The sequence below is a fragment of the Poecilia formosa genome, unplaced genomic scaffold (genome assembly GCF_000485575.1).
Source record: "Poecilia formosa unplaced genomic scaffold, Poecilia_formosa-5.1.2 Scaffold347, whole genome shotgun sequence".
NCBI classification, from domain to species: Eukaryota; Metazoa; Chordata; class Actinopteri; order Cyprinodontiformes; family Poeciliidae; genus Poecilia; species Poecilia formosa.
In genome coordinates, this window is record NW_006800286.1 from 267832 (window position 1) to 287134 (window position 19303).

At 38.5% G+C, this 19303-nt stretch overlaps 1 protein-coding gene across 1 annotated transcript in view; it reads left to right on the top strand.

Annotated features, from left to right (window-relative positions):
- nek7 (NIMA-related kinase 7) overlaps window positions 1-19026 on the top strand; it is a 52100-nt gene extending 33074 nt beyond the window's left edge. The window contains exons 7-9 of the mRNA XM_007574239.2: window positions 891-985; window positions 14906-15019; window positions 17873-19026. Of these exons, the coding sequence (XP_007574301.1) occupies window positions 891-985; window positions 14906-15019; window positions 17873-17983 (320 nt within the window). The 3' untranslated portion in view covers window positions 17984-19026. The remainder of the gene's footprint in view (window positions 1-890; window positions 986-14905; window positions 15020-17872) is intronic.
- The last annotated feature ends 277 nt before the right edge of the window (window positions 19027-19303 follow it).

Genomic DNA, 19303 nt, shown 5'->3' on the forward strand with positions numbered 1-19303 from the left:
CACTTGCAGTCTACAGACAGGAGACACTGCTCACACACAGCAGAGGAGAGAAACTGCAACTTTTAAGAAGTTTAAATAAAAGATAAGTGCATGAACATGATACGTCGAGTAAAAACATCGATTTAGACATTTTGCATATAACAGTCGTCATTGGTTACGTTGACTATGTGAGTGCTACAGATTAAGTTTATATTTTAGTGAGCCACCCTTCATGCTGCTGTTTGAGTGGATGTAAAAGAAGTCTAAGTGAAGTTTCCATCTTCTAACCATATGTGATCAATAAAATGCCCCCGCTGGATTTGCTTGATAGACTTTTACGTGGGAATTCACAGTAAACGGAAAGCAGATGATAAAAGCAGCCAGTCAAAGTCTGCTAAGAAAACAGCAAATTTCCAAAGCCTCCTGCAGTGCGTCATGGATGTGAAGCGGAGCTGAGCCTCCTCTTTGGGTCCAGTTGGGTGATGGTCTGATTTCCTGGAGCTTTGCCATCCGCCTTGGCAGTTGGGGATTCTTGAGTTTCAAAACCAGAACTGGAAATGGGCCAGCTTTGACTACTGTTTCAGATCATTATGGAGTCTCACTAATGGGAACTGATTTATGTGTACTTTCTGTGTGTGGGTATACTTTCTGTACATGTGCATGTATTTACACATATGTGTGTGTATATATGGCTTTATGTTTGGTTTGGGTCTGTGTAATGCCACTGAGGTATGCAATGGAACAAAAGTGATAAATTGTAAAGGCAAATGTTTTTATATAATCTTTTTTTTCTTGTTTGCTGCAACATACTAATACCATCTTTTTTTTTATCCCTCTGCCTATTTCTTTCTGTTTGTCTTCGTCTCCTCTTCGCTCCATCCCTCCTCCCTCTCGCTGCCTTTGTGTTCCAGTGGGTACCCCTTACTACATGTCACCAGAGAGGATACATGAAAACGGCTACAACTTCAAATCTGACATCTGGTCGCTAGGATGCCTCCTCTACGAGGTAAGCTGTTGGAATATGTGCACACTCTGTCACCTTACAGTCGGAGGAGGGAGTGACAGAGGAACACACACATTCAAACATGCACATCAACAGACAGGCCATTTTAAACTCTGAATACTTGGGACATACACTATAATAAGAAAATCAGAACTTTCTCACATTATTATGACCAACTTCTATTAATTTTATTGGGGTTTCATTTGTATAAACCAACATAAAGTAGTGCATGAATTTTTTTTTGTTGAATTTGTTGTATGTTTTAAATGACTGCAAGAGTGTTTTTAAAAACAGATGACACTGTTGTAGTCAGTCTGCTGCAGGATGGAGAGGTCCAGTATGGAACTGTTCTTTACTACTTTATGAAGTAGTGTGATGAGCGTTGCCTCAAGTTGAATATCAGTAAATCAAACGAGATGAGGAAAAAAAAACATCCGACTGTACCAATAATATTCATGGAATCTCCTGTGGAAATTTTGGACAGTTTTAGGTACCTGGGAACAATTTTTAACATTTTTCTAAAGTTTGGACAACACTCTGCAGAGATTTGCAAGAAAAGTCTGCACAGACAGTGTTTTCTAAGATGGCAACATCTTTTTGGCTGATTAGTGATTAGTTATTTTGTCTATTACTTATTTTAGCAACGTATTCTTAAAAGATAAGAACAAAATAATTGGCAGTGCTCTCTAGTCTGACAGACAAATTATGAAAAAATCTGCAAGCATCCCAGCCAGCAGAGACCATCCTCTTTTAGAGAAATGTGTTCTCTTCCCTTCAAGTCAAAGGTGCAGGTTGCCATCTATAGGATGCACTTGGCTGAAATATTCTTTTGTCCCAAGAGCTTTTAAAGCTCCTAATTAATTTTGACTAAGCTTGGCAGATTTTAGAACATTTTGGAACATTTCAGTTTTATTCCTTGTTATTTAGTGTGGTATTTGTGTTGACGTGTGTGGTTTATGCCTCGACTGTCTTTGACTGCTGCTGTGAACCAAATTTCCCCATGTGGGACAATAAAGAGCCAAGCTGCAGTGAAGCGCTAGTTTACCACCACATGTAGTGCTTTGCTCGTAGGCCAAAAACAATGTAATTTCAATCTCATCTGGCCAGAGCAACTTCCACCTGTTGGCTGTTCCCTATATGGCTTGTGGTAAACTGCAAACAGAGCTGCTGATGGATTTCTTCCAACAATGACTTTCTTCATGCCTCTCCTCCATAAATGCCAGATTTGCTGAGTGCATGAATAACAGTTGTCCTGCAGCTCCCCCAGAGTTACCATAATCTACTTGGCTGCTTCTCTGGTTATTGTCTCCTTACCTTTTCTGTCATTTTGTTGGACGATGGATTGATGGTTTTCTGATAGATATTCAAAGCTTGGGATATTGTTTTATAGCCCAAACGTCTCATTTTAAAAAAAAAATATCTCCTCTACTTCTTTCCTGATCTGTTTGCTGTGTTCTTTGGTCTTCATGATGCTGTTTGTTCACTTTGCAGCCTTCACAGAACAGCTGGATTTATACTGAGATTAAATTACACAAGTCAGAGGAAAGGGGGTATATGCTTGTTTTTGTTTGTTCTATAACCAGAAATCCCAATAAAACAATAATTGTAGATTTTGAGGGGTATGCATACCTTCGTGTGACGCTGTACTTAACAGTCATGTATGTTCCTACACCATAGTATTCTTATTTACATTTGTTATCAACAGTAACGTTACAGATTTCTTCACTTGTGAGTGTATAAAATATTAGTTTTGTATTTTTTTTCTGTGCCGTCTCGGAGGCCCTGAAGCTGTGTTTACGTTTGTTTAAATCGTAGAACCTGCTGAACATTGAAAAGCTTTCGAATGAAGGGAACTGACATGGCCATGTGTTTTAGATAAGGCTGCACGGTGACACTGACTAGTTTGATTAGTCAGGAGCAAAACGCTGCGGGGCTTTTTTTCTGAACCACACGGAGTCGAGACAAGCAGAGCTGAAGACCACACAGCAGAGCGAACAAAGGGGGGAAGAGAAAGAGGCAGAATAATGTTGGATGTGGACGACAACAGTCAGTCCGACCTTGCTGTTTAACAACGTCTCTGTGCCCTCACTACTCACAGATGAGCCCAAATTCAGAGACAGATTGTTGACTTAGGACCTGCCCACATTTTCCTCTCCTCGTCTCCCAACTCCCATGAGTTTGTGATGGTTTGAGCTGCATCTCAACGCATCGCTCACTGCACCTTCTCCACAATGCCTCAGGCATAGAGGTGGAGAACGAGCGAGGAAGAAGTTTGAGCTCAGCTTGCAGGGCATAAGTTCACAGGTGCTTCATGGTGAAAATTGTGGTGTTGAAACATCAGCAGCCGAACAAAGCAGGAAGTCCAACAACTGCTCTCCTGGTTAAAAAATACAGGCAGAAACAAGTGTTTTGGCTAGCCCATGTTTTAACTCAGAAAAATCAGATTGCATTGAAATCAAACTTAAGTTTTATTTTACTCACAAACTAAAAATGTAATACTGGAAATTAGGAGTCTGCGCTATTATTTTGAGTCTTTGATATGAAGGTGAGAGCTTTTAACTTGACACTTAGAATAAGAAAGGAAGTGGTGCTTGACTATTAAAAACTGATCACTGACTGCTTTTTATTATCTGTAGCTCAAGATCTAAAATACTGGATTGGTCAGACTTGAACTGGAGAAATCTACACTGAACAGAGATTATCTTTTAGATTTGTGAAAACTGACCAAAATTTAAAAAAAAAAAGAAAAAAAAATAGTTTTTTTTTTTTTTTTTTGAATCACAAAAAACAAGAATTTTAAGTGCTATTTTTGGGCATTAGAACCACCTTACAACTAGACTTCCAACAAAATGTCAACATGTGGGCTGGTCAAACCTGGATTTAAATATTTTACATTGGTTACAGACCATTTAAAGCAAATTGTGTGAGTTGATAAATCCTTTTTTTAACAGGAACAAAAAATGGGAATTCTTAGTTATCTCACAAATGCATATTTAGTAATCAGGATGTTTCCCCATGCCCTTCTTGCATCAAGTTCCACCTTCCTGTTCCTCTGTGTTGGTTCATTCTGTCTCCTCCTCTATTCCATACTGTGCTTTTACTATTGAATAGAATAGAAATATTCTTTATTGTCCCACAGTGGAGAAGTTCTGGTGCAATAACAGCGAGTTAAATGCAACATGCACATTTAACTAGGATAAAAATATAAAGAATAAGAAACTGTACAGCAAGTACTCTCTTTTTCTTTATAGGAATAGGGTCTTGATGGGGAAATATAAAGAAATGTACTAGATCTGAATATTTGTGCTGAAAAAAAGCCTCATCAGACATTTTACAAGAAATTGAAAATACTTTAACATGGAATAATAGCAGGGATGTTATTTGAAATTAGGAAAAACTTCAAATAACAGCAGAGTTGTAAATGCTTGTTGACTTTTTTTTTTGACTGATTGTTATAGAGTCTTAACAGTTTGCTAGGAGGAAGGATCTGCGATCTTACGGTGCTTTGTGCACCAAGGATGCAGCAGTCTGCCACTGAAGGAGCTTTCCATTTCACCAACATCTCTACTGGATAAATTGTCCAATTATTTTAGCCAGATCTCTTCTGTCTCCCACCATCTGCGCTTGGTTGAGGGGGCATCCAAGGACCCAGCTGGCCTTTATCACTACCTTGTCTAACAGCTTCCTCTCAGCTGTGGAGAAGCTGCTGCTCCAACATAATACGCCGTACAAGGTGGCTGATGTCACCACAGGGTAGAAAAAAGCCTTCAGGGGAGCCTCTACACTCCAAAAGACCCCTGTCTCCTCAGCAGATAGTTTGCTCTGACCCTTCCTGTAATTAGCATCAGGGTTGTGATGAGCATCTTCATTTTAACGTACGCTCAGTGGTCCAACATTATAATGTAGCAAAACCGAAACCCAGTCAATCGATTTCAGGGTTATATCAGTGCTGCATCTCTCTACAGCCGGGTTGAGATTATCAGTCATCTTTGCAAAATCTTTTCCATGTAAAGGAGTCGTGAGAACGCGTTGGGCCTTTGAACTTTAAAGCCTTCCTGTAACTTTCAGTCGGGTTTAGTTTTTAGGCTGACATTGGTAAAAGAAAAAAAAACAAGTTTAAAAAGTTGCAGGTTTCAAACAACAACTTCTTATGTAATGTTTTGAGATGGGATTTTTGTCCTGAAACAATATTTAGCCACTCTGAGATCATAGTGCTGCAATGAATAAAGGAAAAGCTTGGTTTCCCTTTACTGTATATTTTTGAAGTCTCACAATGTATATCTTAAGCGTAATTTCATAGCAAAATCAAATTATATTTAATTTTTTCTTTGATTATGCAATTGTAAACATGATATAAGTAGTTTATTTTCAGTTTGGAGGTTTTCCTTTCAGAATCTGGAGTAAACCACGAGAAATGAGACCAAGAGATGAGAGGAAAAAAGAAAGAAGTGATCTGGAGAGCAGAATTGAAAAACTACTCGAGACTTGTTGCTCCCAGAGGAGGTTCAGAGACAAAAATGGAGATGTAGGGTGAAAAAGTATGGGAATCTATAAAGAAAAGTAGAAAAGGTTAAGGGCATTAAGGTAGAAAAAGTCATGAGAGTGAAACGAAACGAGACAGAAGAGTAGAAAAGTAGAAAGAGAGAATAACAAATGGCGAGAGTTGAGTTATGGATTGCTGTAGCAAAGAGAATGATGGGGCGGTTTCATTCAGAGAGAAATTGTTACAGGTACAAGAGCAGACACAGAACTCCCCCCATCAGGTCAAGGTGAGTCATGCACGAAGCCTGTGGAGATAAAGATTTTACAATCGTATTGTTACCAGAGCAGTACTCACCACACCATGCATATTCTCTTTGAAGAACAGGCTCGTGCTCCGCTCTTTTCTTAGGAAGACGGCTCCACAGTACGTAGTATCTCTTTCTCAGAACTTGAGCCTTCATTCCTCTCTGCTCTACTCTAACTTCTGCAAAGTTCCCTTCCACATGCCTTCTTTTCCTCACTTAACCTCCAGGCAATTCACATAGAAATCCACTTCTGATTCCTTTGTTCCTCATTGATTTCACTACGAAAGCACAGTTGGGAATGAAGATTGTGCTGTTTTTTTTTTTTCTTTTTCGGTGCGTTTTCTCATCTATGAATGAGTGCAGGGATTTTCGTTCCTGGTGTGTGAAGCGGCTCCGTTTGAGGGAGCCTGCATTTTTCATTCCTGCGCCCGGGGGTTGAGTTGAGGTCCGAAGGGTCTGCCCGTCAATACCTCACCATTGTATCTGCGTCCATCTTCATCTTCCATTCTGTTTGATCCCTTTCTCTTCATGTCCAACCTTATTACATCCCCTGACCATGCACTCTGCCCTTCACCCAAACCTACTATGGCGTGCTAAACAGGGGTGCTTGTTGGGATGTCTCCCATGGAGCGCCAGGAAGTAAATCACAAGGTTGGTCACATGGCACCGAGCAAAGCTGGAGACACCTGGTCCTGGTCAATACCTCCATGCAATTCGATCAGTAAGTCTTGAACGCTGAATGTGTTTTCTGTAAAGACAGATGCATTTTACGCTCCTGTTCGTAGAGATGGATTACGGTTTATAGCTGAATAATATCTTCAATAGATTTACGGGAATGTGTCTCCTTCCTGTATGAAACCAAAGCATCCATACCTCTGACTGTGCCCATGTCTCATACTTCCTGCACACCGCCTTTCCCTCCCGCCTTGTTTTTGGTGTTGGTTTTACGAGACCCCAAAATACTGGGTTCTCAGCATCTGGCGTTCGCATGTGATGAGCTGCCTCTGCGGTTTCCCTTTGTTTAGCTCTTATAACGTTTTTTTCTGTTCTCTAAAACATGTCAGTAGTCTGCTACATACAAGGCTTGAGGCCCTGTTTTTTTCACAGTCTTAGCATGTTTTTCCTCCAGTCTGGATATTCTAATGTAATCTAATGTATGGTTACTCTTATAATTATTCAAATCCTTGCTAGGTTCAGATTTAAAATGATCAACTAAGAAGTTTAATTTTTATAGGATATGACACGTGGGCTGGCCCTTTATCATTTTGTTAATCACTTATTGTGATAAATGTCTTATAACAATTTTTATTTATTGCTGTCACAATAAATCCTAATTAATGATGTTTAATAAACTACCCTTATTGTCATAAACACCAATAAACTTGGAAATAAAGTTACCGCGTTCAGACTTCTAAATCTCCTAAAGAAGCAAATTACAAATGGGAATGTTTGTGTTAGTGGGACTATAATAGTTGCGACACGTATAATTACCTAAAGCAGATGTTATAAATAGTTCCCATCATTACGTCTATCTTTATTACTACAATACCGCAAAATATTGTAATAAAACTTTAGGTCCATATAGCTCACCCCTATCTGAGACAGGCATCTCTCAAGAAAGTGGAAAATTATTTTTGCTGTTTCTTTTTGGGTTTTTTACATTAGAAATTGGCTTGTCGAAAATTATCCCCTTCACGTTGGAAAACATAATCTTTAGCTTTTTGCACATCTTCACTTATGTCTTAAAGGTGGAAAGTCCTCCTTTCCATCACCCTAATCTTTAGGTCCACCACATATTCTACAAAGTCCACTTCAAATCCAACAGCGGTTCTTTTGCCTTAAAGAAAAAGAGTCGTCACGTGACCCTGATCGGCCAATCAGAAGAGGACTTCTGGGAAATGAGTTGCTACATCATGTTAATCAGCAAATAAGAAAATATGTCTTACTTTTTTTTTTTCTACCAAGTTAAACTAGAGAGACAAAAAAATAAAAATTAAAAATTGCCCTTGACGATAAAACTATCCCCAAGCTAAAATGTTTCATATTCAGGGTTACAATAAGTATTAGTTTGATTGAATAAAAGAGAGTTCCCTTTCAGACTTTAATCACTACTAAAGTTAACCCAAACTTGATTGTTTTAAAATAGTTTCAGGATTTTCAAATTTCCCTTCAGGGTCTAAAAAGCATTCATATGTTGAAGATTCAGAATGCCATCAGTGTGAGATAAAGTCATAGTTTTATGTTATCTAAGACGTCCATCAATTATATTTTCAAAGTGCTTGAAGAACGCAAGTCTTAGGGGTGAAAGGTTAGAGCTGGCGTTTTCCTAAAGGAACTGTAGTTTTGCTTTTAACATTTGCTACTTTCGTCTTAACAGAAGTTTTTTTTTTTTCCTTTTCTCAAAAGATGTTAAACTATGTTTAATTTTCAGAATTAAAATATTTCCACTCAATACGGCTGCAGTGAGTTTGGCTCTGGTGAGCATATTCTTAAAAAGATTTTCTTCAAAGATTCAGTCCACTTTAACATTTCTATGCTTTCAACTCACTCATCCCTTTCTTCCTCCCTTTCTTCCCCTTTTTAGTGTGTTAAAGTAGGGCACTGATGGCTCCGCTGGGTGTAGGTATATGCCTAATGACTGTCCCAACATTGTAACTTGTTACTTTGATTAATATGTCATCATAAAGACTCATGAAGGACCAGCACCATCTAAGAAGTCATGGGTTTCACTTGTATAGTAGTATTTCACTTTTTAAGTGTCTTAAAAACATTCTGTATGCTGATATATGTTTGTCATGAAAGCATGTTAACATTTAGGTGTTTATTTTGCCATTACGGTAATGTGAGTGTTCATAAATGAGTGAAAAGTTGTGAGAAGCCCTTTAGTCCCAGGATGTGAAGACTCAGGGGATGATGGGGGCTGGGGAAGAGGAGGAAGATGGCTGCCTCTCGTAGCTCTCCCTAATTGGTGTACAGGGAGAGAAGCTGGAGTCTGAAACTCGGATCAATGTAATTAAAATGGAAAGCCCCCATCCAGACATTTAAAACGCAGCCATGCCAGTTTTACATGCATGAGCTGCAGAGAGCACAACATGGCCAGTTAGCAGAAAAAGACAGATAGTTTTCTTGGTTCTCTCTTTGTGTTTTTATGATGAACTTTATTAGAGTATTTTTAAGAGATAAATCAAATGTTCAAACCTCAGTTTAGAGATGTACTGTTTAAGGTATTAATAATAAAAGGTTAAACACTCTGTTCTGAAACTTGTGCCCTCTGGGTTTCAGCCAGGTTTATGGTCATGTATATCTTAAAATAAAAAGACAAATGAGAATGGGAAATTTTTTCTAACATATTTTCTATGCAGTATGGACAAATAAGGGCCATAGATTGGTTCAAGGATGGTGTATTATTTTCAACAGTTGCTTTCATTAAGTGGCTGCCCGTCAGTAATCGTACTTAACTCATTTCAACTAGTTAAGTACGATTTATAGATCCAGAACGTTGTTTCTACCACGAGTTGAGAGCAGCACCTCTTAAAATACAATGAAAGTAAATTTTGAAAATAAAAATTATTTTATAAATTTTTATTGAAAATCTTATTGGCATTCCAACAATCAAACTATTTCATATTTGCTGACCAGCTTTTTACCTCTTGAAATCCTTGAGATTGGAAGGTCTCATTGTCATCACCCTCGTCTTTAGCTTCCTCATCAGATTATCTGTCTGATTTCCGTTAGTGTTCATACTGTTTCTGATCAGACGAAGTACGCTGGCAAATTTAAATCCAAACCTGCCAAATCTGAATAATTTTATGCCTAACTGTATATTGCCTATTGATTCAATAAATCAATAACCCTTGTAACCAATGTTTTTTTTTTTTGTTTTTTTAATACACAGTGTTTGTAAAGGTTGAATAAAAATTAAATGTGTTGAAATCCTGTTGGTAATTGTTAATCTTAGAAAAAATATATATTTTGCATAAAATAAAACTGGAAGTTGGCATCAGTCAGTAAAAGCCTCATTGGTGCAAATCTAGTTTTTGTTGTGCTCTTTGAAAATAGTGATAGAAAATGTATACATTGTTTTTTTTGTTTGTTTGTTTGTTTTTTCGTCAGTTCCAACTGAGTAGAAATTGTTTAATAGGAAGTAACTTGTTGCCATTATCTTTTTTACAATCCATTGAAGACAACACCATGTCAGTGGGGTCTAAACTCCAGCCTACATATTTGAAATTCTGCTCTTTATGAGCTTTGGACTTATGCTATCCTGACTTGTATGGAGAGATTTAGCACTTTATGTTTCCAGAAATAAAGGAGCGATTGTTCTTTCTTTTTATTGGCAATAATTGGCACACATTTAGGTGCATAATGAAATCATCTGGGTGTAATAATTTATTCTTTCTTTTGCTACCTGACCAACTTAGTAGTTTCTTTTGTTAAATTGGATACAAATGATTGCATTGGTAACATTAGGTAGAAAGAGCCCATAATAATAACTTAATTCAAGGGGATCTTTGAGGATTAAGATTATTGTTCATTGGTTTTGTCTTGAGTAATGGTTATAGATTATTGTGACAGCTGAGGGAAACTAGTAATGCGCTGTGTCAGGGGGAGTTCTCTGAAATACAGCTGTGTGTGTGTGTGTGTGTGGTTTTTAAGATGCGTGTCTGTGTGTGTGTGTTCTGCCACCAGCAGCTCACTCCCCTTAGACAGACAGCAGGCATGCGTGTGCAGTGTGTCTTTCCCGAATATCAATGAACCGTGTACACACACATGCACAGAGGTGCGCACACGCAGGCTCACACTCACACACCAGGGCCTCAGAGGTCAGAGAGTGAGTCAATCATCTAAACCGTTGCGACGACACAGTCTGAAAAAGGAGCAAGTGTGTATTTTCCTGTTTTTGTGTGGGTATGTATCTTTATGCTCGTGTGTGTGTGTGTGTGTGTGTACTCACTCCGAGAGCAGGGGGCCGGCAGCTGTCAGGGGCTAGGAGCAGCAGGCACTAATGAAGCAGATGAATAGTGCAAAAACTCGCAAATACAAACAGGACAGTTGACATTTTTCATCTGTCAAAAGCAGAAGATGCATGAAAATACGAGGGGGTCTTGTTTAACCCTTTGCCTCCTGGTGTCTGCAGTTGCCTGCTTTCCCCCCCTTCCTCCATGTTTCTGTCTCAGCCTTTTTTTTTCTCCATGCTTTCCGAGAAATTTGGGCATAAAGGCTCTTGGTTAATTTAAAAAATACACACAGGGTGTATTTTTTTTTTTTTGCAAAGCAATTAGGAGTGCTTTCCACATGGACCGCTCTGAAACAACTGAAATTGACTTTTATAACAAAATGTCTTTTGTTGAAGGATGCCAACTCGGTGAGGGATCATTTAGATCTCTTCTTTGATCTTAGACATTTTAAAGCTTCAACGTTAGTTGTTGGAAAGAGATCCAGTAGTAAACTGGTCATGAAAAATACCTTAGCTTTCTAATCCTGCATCACATGTGACATGTTTATATCCTGCTGCAGCTGGAAGTTCTTATTAATGAGATAATATGTTCATTTAAATATGACATAACCACAACACTCAGGATGTAACCTTTCACCCACATTTCATTCTTTGACTAGACTGACGTAAATTTAACTTTCATCCTACAAACAATGTTGGTCTCCAACAGTATGACTAGAGAACAGGGCCATATGGTATATCGTGAAAGTATCGTCATCGCATCATCAGTGAGTGCAACATTCATATCGCAAAGAACTGTTTGCAGCCCAATAGTTGTTTACTAATATATTTCAGCCATTATAAACTTGCATTTTTCATGTTAATTTAACATTTAGACAGTTGGACAAAATGTCATGGCAGAAGATGCTCACACTAGACACCAATGACGACATTGTCCAAAACACCAAAGATCACAGAATGTAGGAAGTACAGATGAAAGGGCTTAGAGGCCACAAATACTTGAGAATATCCTGTATGTATTTATACATAAAATTATTATTACTTTCTAAAAAAGTTACCTACTCTGCAGAGAATAAATCTGGTGTAGATTTTGAAGGGTTGCCTCACTGCAATTGACCATTATCAAACAGTACATTGTGCTCAGTTAGTCAGTCAGAGTAGATTAAAAAGTTTCTGTCTAAGGAAACCCAGCAGATTGACTTGCAGATATCGTAAACTGAAACCATAGAATCAGTTTGGAAACTTTAAGACATCGACTTTAGTGGAGTTTTTAAATCCTCACCTAACTTTCTGCTTCCTGCTGTGCCAGCCTCAGTAGGCTTTTCCTCATCCTGCTGCATATCTTTCTAAGGTTGTAGTTCAGATATGTGTGTTTGAGTAATTGTGTCCAGACGAGAGAAGGCCCACTGAGACTCTGTGGCTGTCCTCTTCACTTCCTGCTGGAAGCTTCAAGTCAAAAATCTGTCAGTCTGCTCAGTAGAACCCAGGTTGTTTTTGGTTTCTGTGGCATCAATGTTGACATGTCAGCCACTGAAAACTGAAGTATCAAAGCTCCATTCAAGTTGGAGACAGAGGACTGTTTGAGCAGTGGCAGTACATTACTTTAATAAAATATAAAAGTGTTTTTATTTGAGTTTTTCTTTTCTCTCCAAACTACAACCTTTACTATTGAAGGAGTGCTAATGCAGATCGGTGCACCAGGTCTTTAGTGTAATGACAAAAACTGTTGTTCCCATAGAAAGTACTCCTTGTACAGTACAGTTTTTTACACATCTGTCGATAAATAAAACCTGCATTTAAGTTGGAGATATGTGTTCGTTGTGCTCTTTCTTTTCTTTTTATATATAAACTACACCGTCCCAATGTCTTTGTTTAGCTATGTTTTTCTTTTGACACACAAAATAGTCATATACTTTTTACATGATATTTTTTTTGAAATAGCAATCTAAAATATTACAGATACTTTAATCCATATATTATTTTATTAATGCACCATTTAAGTTTTCTTCTGTTTTCTCATAAAAAGTACTCCTGACTCAGTTCTTCTGGGGTTTAGTTACGAGTCTGTCATGGACACATCCATCAACGAATCCACCACAACCAAGTACATTTTAGTTCTCCGTTTTTCTTTTATACGAAACTACTCCTGTGGTTAGTTGTCGGTTTTCTTGACCAAGCTCTTTGGCAGAGACACTGCCAACATTAGCTGTATCACTAGTTTTATTTTTTATGGAAAGTTGACCTGGACAAGTCCTTCTGTGGTGGTTCTCGGTCTCTTCCTGTCCTTTCAGCTCTCTGGTCTCATCAAATGTCCAGTCATCCCGAGGTTGGTTATGCTGGAGGTTTCTTCCTGTTAAAAATGGAAAGTATATATCGCATCAGATTGAAAGAAAATTCCATCTGATTATAGAAATTTATTATTTTGAATAAATGTAATTGATTTTAGACTTTGGACTGAATGCTATTTAACTTTTTTATTATGTATACTTGTGTTTAAAGTACATTTTTTGTGGTCTTGGGCTACAAAAATAAACTAAATTGAAAAGTTACAGATCTGTGTTGTGATTGTGGTTGGAAATCTTTACATTTATTACCCAGAATCTTTTTTTTTTATTTTGTCATCTATCCTGCAGCCACTTTTCTTCACTGGTCCAACTCACACAAATATTTTCTCTCCGTGGTGCCAAGCATTTTATAATATGGCACCTTCACAGCGAGCTGATGTATTCTGTATGGAAGTACTCCTTTTTGATTCACATGTGAAAATTTCCTCTTTGTCAGCTTTCACACTCCAAATTAGCAGCCTGTCAAACACATACTTTTGTCTCCAAAACAATACACGGACAGCTGAAAAATAGTTGAGAAAATATTGTGTTAAAACTCCCTCTGCCCGCTGATGAACCTGTGAAGTTTATTCTGAAAATCTTTTCCTTTTTATAGCTCCTCTTTGCAGGTTTGGCTCTTCACAATGAGCTCATCCAAAGGTCAGAAGCAACCATCAAGATTGCTTTCAGAGGGAAATTTTATACTCAATTTGGATCTTGAGAATTGGGCGAAGCAGTAAGGCTTTAGATAGAAGCAGAAACATAAGACAAGCAGACAACTAGATAGAATAATGCTGGCCAAAAAGGAAGGCAGCATAATACACAATATTAATATGAAGCTGGGCGGTATGACGAAAATTTTATGTTGCTGTATTTTCAAAAATGATCATGCATACCTGTTTGTATCAGCCATATTATCTACTGACTGAGAAGAGAATTACTCCAGTAAAGCAGGTCACATCCACACAAAATTTATATCACTATTTCCCAATACTGTCGCAGCATGCTCACCTCAGCATGCTGGATGCTTAAAACTGAAAGTGAAACTGACAGCCATCCTCTTTGAAATCCTCACTTTTGGAAATCTATAGATTTAAACCAGTAAACATGAATTTCACAGTAATGCTGTACATACATCATTAGAATATATCAGATTACCTGATGAGATAAATTTAAGCAATCCCGGTTGGAAAAGCTTCTAAGAATCTACTTTAAACATAAGAATTTAATTTGAGTGCCTTTAAATGGTGAGTAAGAGAAAATGTCATTTTGGGAGTACATGGAGGCAGAAAGGATTTTTGACCTGTTCCCATTTATTTCTGTTTTCCAACCCATCCTAGTTTTATCTGCTCTGAATATTGACATTCATTTGTCCAGAAGTTGCACATTTCGTGCTGCTCCTAAAAAGTGAAATATTCTTTGGTCTTGTGTCCATCCACCTCTACATTTAAAGCTACATCTCACATGTTCATCCACAGCCTTGTGATGTAGCGCCAAGGAAAAAGACCAGCAGGCGGGATGAAAAAATGCATCTGCTGGGAACAATTTTTAAGAGATTCTTCCTTTTTGATTCACATAAACATTGATGGTTCGCTCATCTGCCATGCACAAAAAAAACTTTAGACTGATGAACTTGTTGTCTTTCACACTCCCACGGTCCTTTAAACCTCTCGCCCTGAGAGCAGTTAACTGTACAGAGACTGATTCCAACACCCGGTGCAGCCTGTGCCACCTGTTGAGAGTTTGAGTGTTTTACTTCCTTTTTGTCTTTGTAGTCTCACCAGCTCTCCTCTTGTCTCTGTCCCCTTTCTCTCTATACGTCTCCTCTCTATTTCTTTACATCTCTGTGCTTCAGATGGCAGCCTTACAGAGTCCTTTCTATGGGGATAAGATGAACCTCTACTCACTTTGCAAGAAGATAGAACAGTGTGACTACCCCCCTCTTCCTGCAGATCACTACTCAGAAGAGGTAAGTACTTCTACTGTTATCTGTTGCCTTTTTCTGCTTTGTCATGAAATGTATGTGGACTTGTTCTGTGTTTTTACAAGAGGACTCAACAATATTGGTTTCTTAGTGCTTGAAACAAGCACAACAAACACTTTACTGCCCTGTTTTTCATTTCTTTTTGCAGCTTTTCTCTTCTGAAAATCCACCCGTCTGTCTGACCCAGTGAACAGTGTATAATTGATCAAAAGGCTGGCAGTGATTTTATCCATTTGGGAATTAAATTCACATATAAAAAACATATGGACATGCTTTAGAGGAGAGTCAGACTAAGTGGGCTAGAGTTTCCCAAAAATCATCGTTTAATCATGTGCTTTACTTCTGTGAAGACTTCCTCGTGCATAAAAATGTAACATAGTCAGACTTCTGGTTGCATTTTGCCCTTTTGCTGATTACCAATGACAAGCATGAGAATCTGCGTGGCTTTTTGTTTGCATGTCGTCTTCATGTGGGTGGAAGTTCCTTTTCTTCTAAATGTATTCAGACAAATGCTTCAGAACACTGATGAGACATATCCACAGATGTATGGTAGGTGTTTACCATACATCCATTACAGATTTTTGTTATCAAATTTGCTTGATTGCTGAAATTTTAGTACAAAAGACTTCTTTGTTCCCAATTATAATCCATGTTTCTGCAGTACTACGCTAAGGACTGTGTTTTATGTCCAGTTTTTGATGTCAGAAGGAATTATTTTTCTTCAAATTACATGGGTGAAAACAGTGCGTTCACATTTTGAAGTGTTAAAGAGTAAAAACACTTCAAGTGAACATTTGGTGAACTATTAATAGTTCACCAAAAAGTTAAAAAGGTTTGTGCACATTGTTCAAAAATAAAATAAAAAAACAACAAAGTGTTTTTTTTACAGTAAAAGTTTTGTTGATAATCCATCCTTAAAGAAAAAATATTTACTATTACTTGTTACTTTAAAAATGTATGTGCTAGAGGTCGGTCTGCTAATAAATTTAAAAAATGTCACTAGTTCATTAGTAAAATATTATTTTTTTTTTGATAATTAGGTTCCAGAAATACTCTTTTGGATTGTTAGTCTGTCAATAAAAGCAAAAAACTGAACATGTCTTTGTGTTAAAAATTCACAATTAAATTATTTGTTATAAAACATGAAGAAAACAAATAACTGTTTTTGGTTAATTCAATGCAATTCATGACATGCTAAATACACCAAAAAACATGTTTGTGTTCATAGTGAATCAGCAAATGGAAATCTGGTATTCTTTTCAATCATTCGCTGAGACTCTTTCTGAGCTTCTCCAAAACATTCACCCCACGTCAGTCAGAAGAAACCTGCAGAGTCACATTTAAAGATCGCTTTAAACTTGAATCTGCCAGCAGTATGAATTATTTTGGACTGAAGTTGATGGAGGTAAAGAGAAGGATGTGTGGGGCTGTGTTAGCCTCTGACTGTTAATGTCCTGCAGGTTGGGCAAAGCAGTTCTTTCTGTCCCTTTTGAGGACCAGTAGCTCCTGCCTGGTGCAGTTTCCCATTTAGATGTTGATGCCCCCAAACAAGATGCTCTAATGACGTTTTTCTATTATTTGAACCTCGTGGATTCACTAAAGTTTACTGTCAGACTTTAAGTATTTAATGTTCTTAGTCACGTTTCTGTAGTCTAATAATAAATCCTGAAGAGAATAAACTTCTATTATGCCTCAGTAATTACTTCATTAGGGGAATAAGAGCTGTTACTGAGGTATTTTGAGCCTTTGTGGCATCTCCGTGTGTGTTTTTGTTCTTGCCAAAAAAAAAAAAATGTGCAAGTGTATATTTGTAACAGCTACTCTCTCTGCACACACACACACACACTCACACACACCACGCTGAGCTTAAGCGTTACCCCACATGTCACCCCCATCCTGGAGAAAGGAAGACAAAGCGAAAGAGAGCGGGAATGATAGAGCGGGAGACAGGGCGATGGAGAGATGGAGATGAGGGGGGTGCCTGCAGCGCCTGTCTGGATGTAAACAATGCTCCTGAAGGATCGGCAGCAAACTGTCAGCTGCTCATCTTTGTTGTGTCATTTAACCATCTCCGTCTCCGCTCCCCGCTGCACCACCACCACCACCTTCCTTCGCTCGCTCCCCCCCTCCACTCTCCACCTGACACTCCTCCCACCCCCCCACCCCACTCGCCATGCAAAGAAGCGCATGAATATTTTACATATCTGCCTCTCTGCACGCCCTCCGTCTCCACTCCATGCGACTAATTCTCAGACCGTCTGAATTTGCATCTTCCTCTCACTTTTTTTTTTTTTTTTTTACCCTCCCTTTTACGCGCACACACATGCACAACTACACGCAACGGCTGATGAAAAGCCGGTGCCACGCAACAGCAGCCAGGAAGTCGACAGACGGTTACCATAGCGACCTTGTATAGATGTGTTTTTTTGTTGTTTTTTTCCCATTGCATCTTTTATTACCTTTTTTTTTTAATGATGCCATTGACAGTCCCAGCTGCAGTAGTCCTGTCTGTCTGCTCCAATCAGCTGCTGCGTTTTGCTTCGGGTGTAGCTGATGTCCCTGGGTGTCGGTGGAGCGGCACCGGGGTTTGTGTGTGTGTGTGAGAGAGAAAGAGAGAGAGAGAGAGAGAGAGAGAACGAACGAACTCAGGTTAAAGTGGATTCATCTGACCAAAACCCGATTGCAGTTCCATTGCCTCCTGGTTTTGCTGCTGTGTTGGAACAACCTGCAGGATGTTTCTTCCTTTTAAAATCCACATGTTGGTAGTAAAGCGTCACTAACCGTTTCATCATTTCTCTCTTTACCTTCCCACCCTCTGTCCCCCGCCCCTTTCACCAGCTGAGGAACCTGGTAGATATGTGCATCAACCCCGACCCAGAGAAGAGGCCGGACATCGCTTACGTGTACGGCATCGCCAAACACATGCAGAGTGTCACACAGGGCTGCTAAGCCCGGAGTCGCACACTACACCCTGCAGAACTCCTCCACTCATCCACTCCTGCCTTTCATGTTGGACTCCTAACACAACTTTTGCCCTTTACAAAAACAAAAAAAACTTTCCTCCAGAGTTTAGCTCCTGGTGATACCTGGTACATGAAGCTGATTTTTTTACCGCCAGGGCAAAGTTTATGAAACAGACCAGAGTCAGTGATCTAGATGTTCTTCTCTCAGTAGGTAGATTTTCAATTTTAGGATTTGAATTTCAACTTTTCTTTTGTTAAGGTTGAAAAATTGTCTCAGCTTGTGTTTGCTGGCATCCATCCTGCAGCTGTGACTATCATTTACCTCAGTCAGTGACATTAGTTGGTAGAAATAGTGACTTTTCAGACCCTTTCAACAACTTCTCATGTGTTTTCAATGGTTTGCAACGTTCTGAACAGTATTGCACCGCGAAACAAAAATAATATTCTTCTATGCAGGCTGTACATATCGGTGCCCCCAGATCATAATTTGTGCCATGCACACGTTCCCAAACTCCTTTCCACTTGTCACATTATAACCACAAACTTTAGAGTATTTTACTGTAACTTTATGTGATAAAGAAACAAAACTAGAGTAAGGAAACAGATGAACAGTTAATTTAGCAATTATGTCTTTACGTTGGTCAGTTGCATAAAATCCCAATAAGATGCACGAAAGCAGGGGTGTCCAAGGCGACAGAGTCATTTTGTGCGACCGTAATACAAAAAAAGCACAAATTAGATTTTCCAACATGAGGTTGGACAAAATCATAAAGTTTGCAATTATGTGATGCCGTTAAAAAACATTCAGATGAATTCAATATTTTTTTATGGAATGTATAACAACCATGTCTTTCTCTTTTATTTAAACTTTATAGTAAACAGGACAGCAGACATCCAGTGACTTTTACTTGAGCTAGTAAACTCGGATAAATAAAGCAGTTCTTTCTGAACCCGTATGTTGTTATTGGTGCTCAACATAAATCCAAAGATATTAGAGATAAACATTAGTTTAATTAGTACCGATAAAAAGGAAACATTTTGCAAAAAAAGGCCCTGAAGTAAAACAACAGACACATTTTGTGGCCCTCAGTTACGTTTAAACTGACCGTTTCGACCCACAGTGAAAAGTTTGGACACCTCTGCACTAAAGTTTGTATTTATAATACAAAGGTCAAAGCTTATGAATACTTTTGAAATGCCCAATAAATATTACAATAAGCCCAGAAAGATGAGAGTTAGGACAAGCCCAACTAAAGGTCATTATGTTCTCTGCAAGAACAAGTAACAAGTAAAAGGTTCTGCCCAG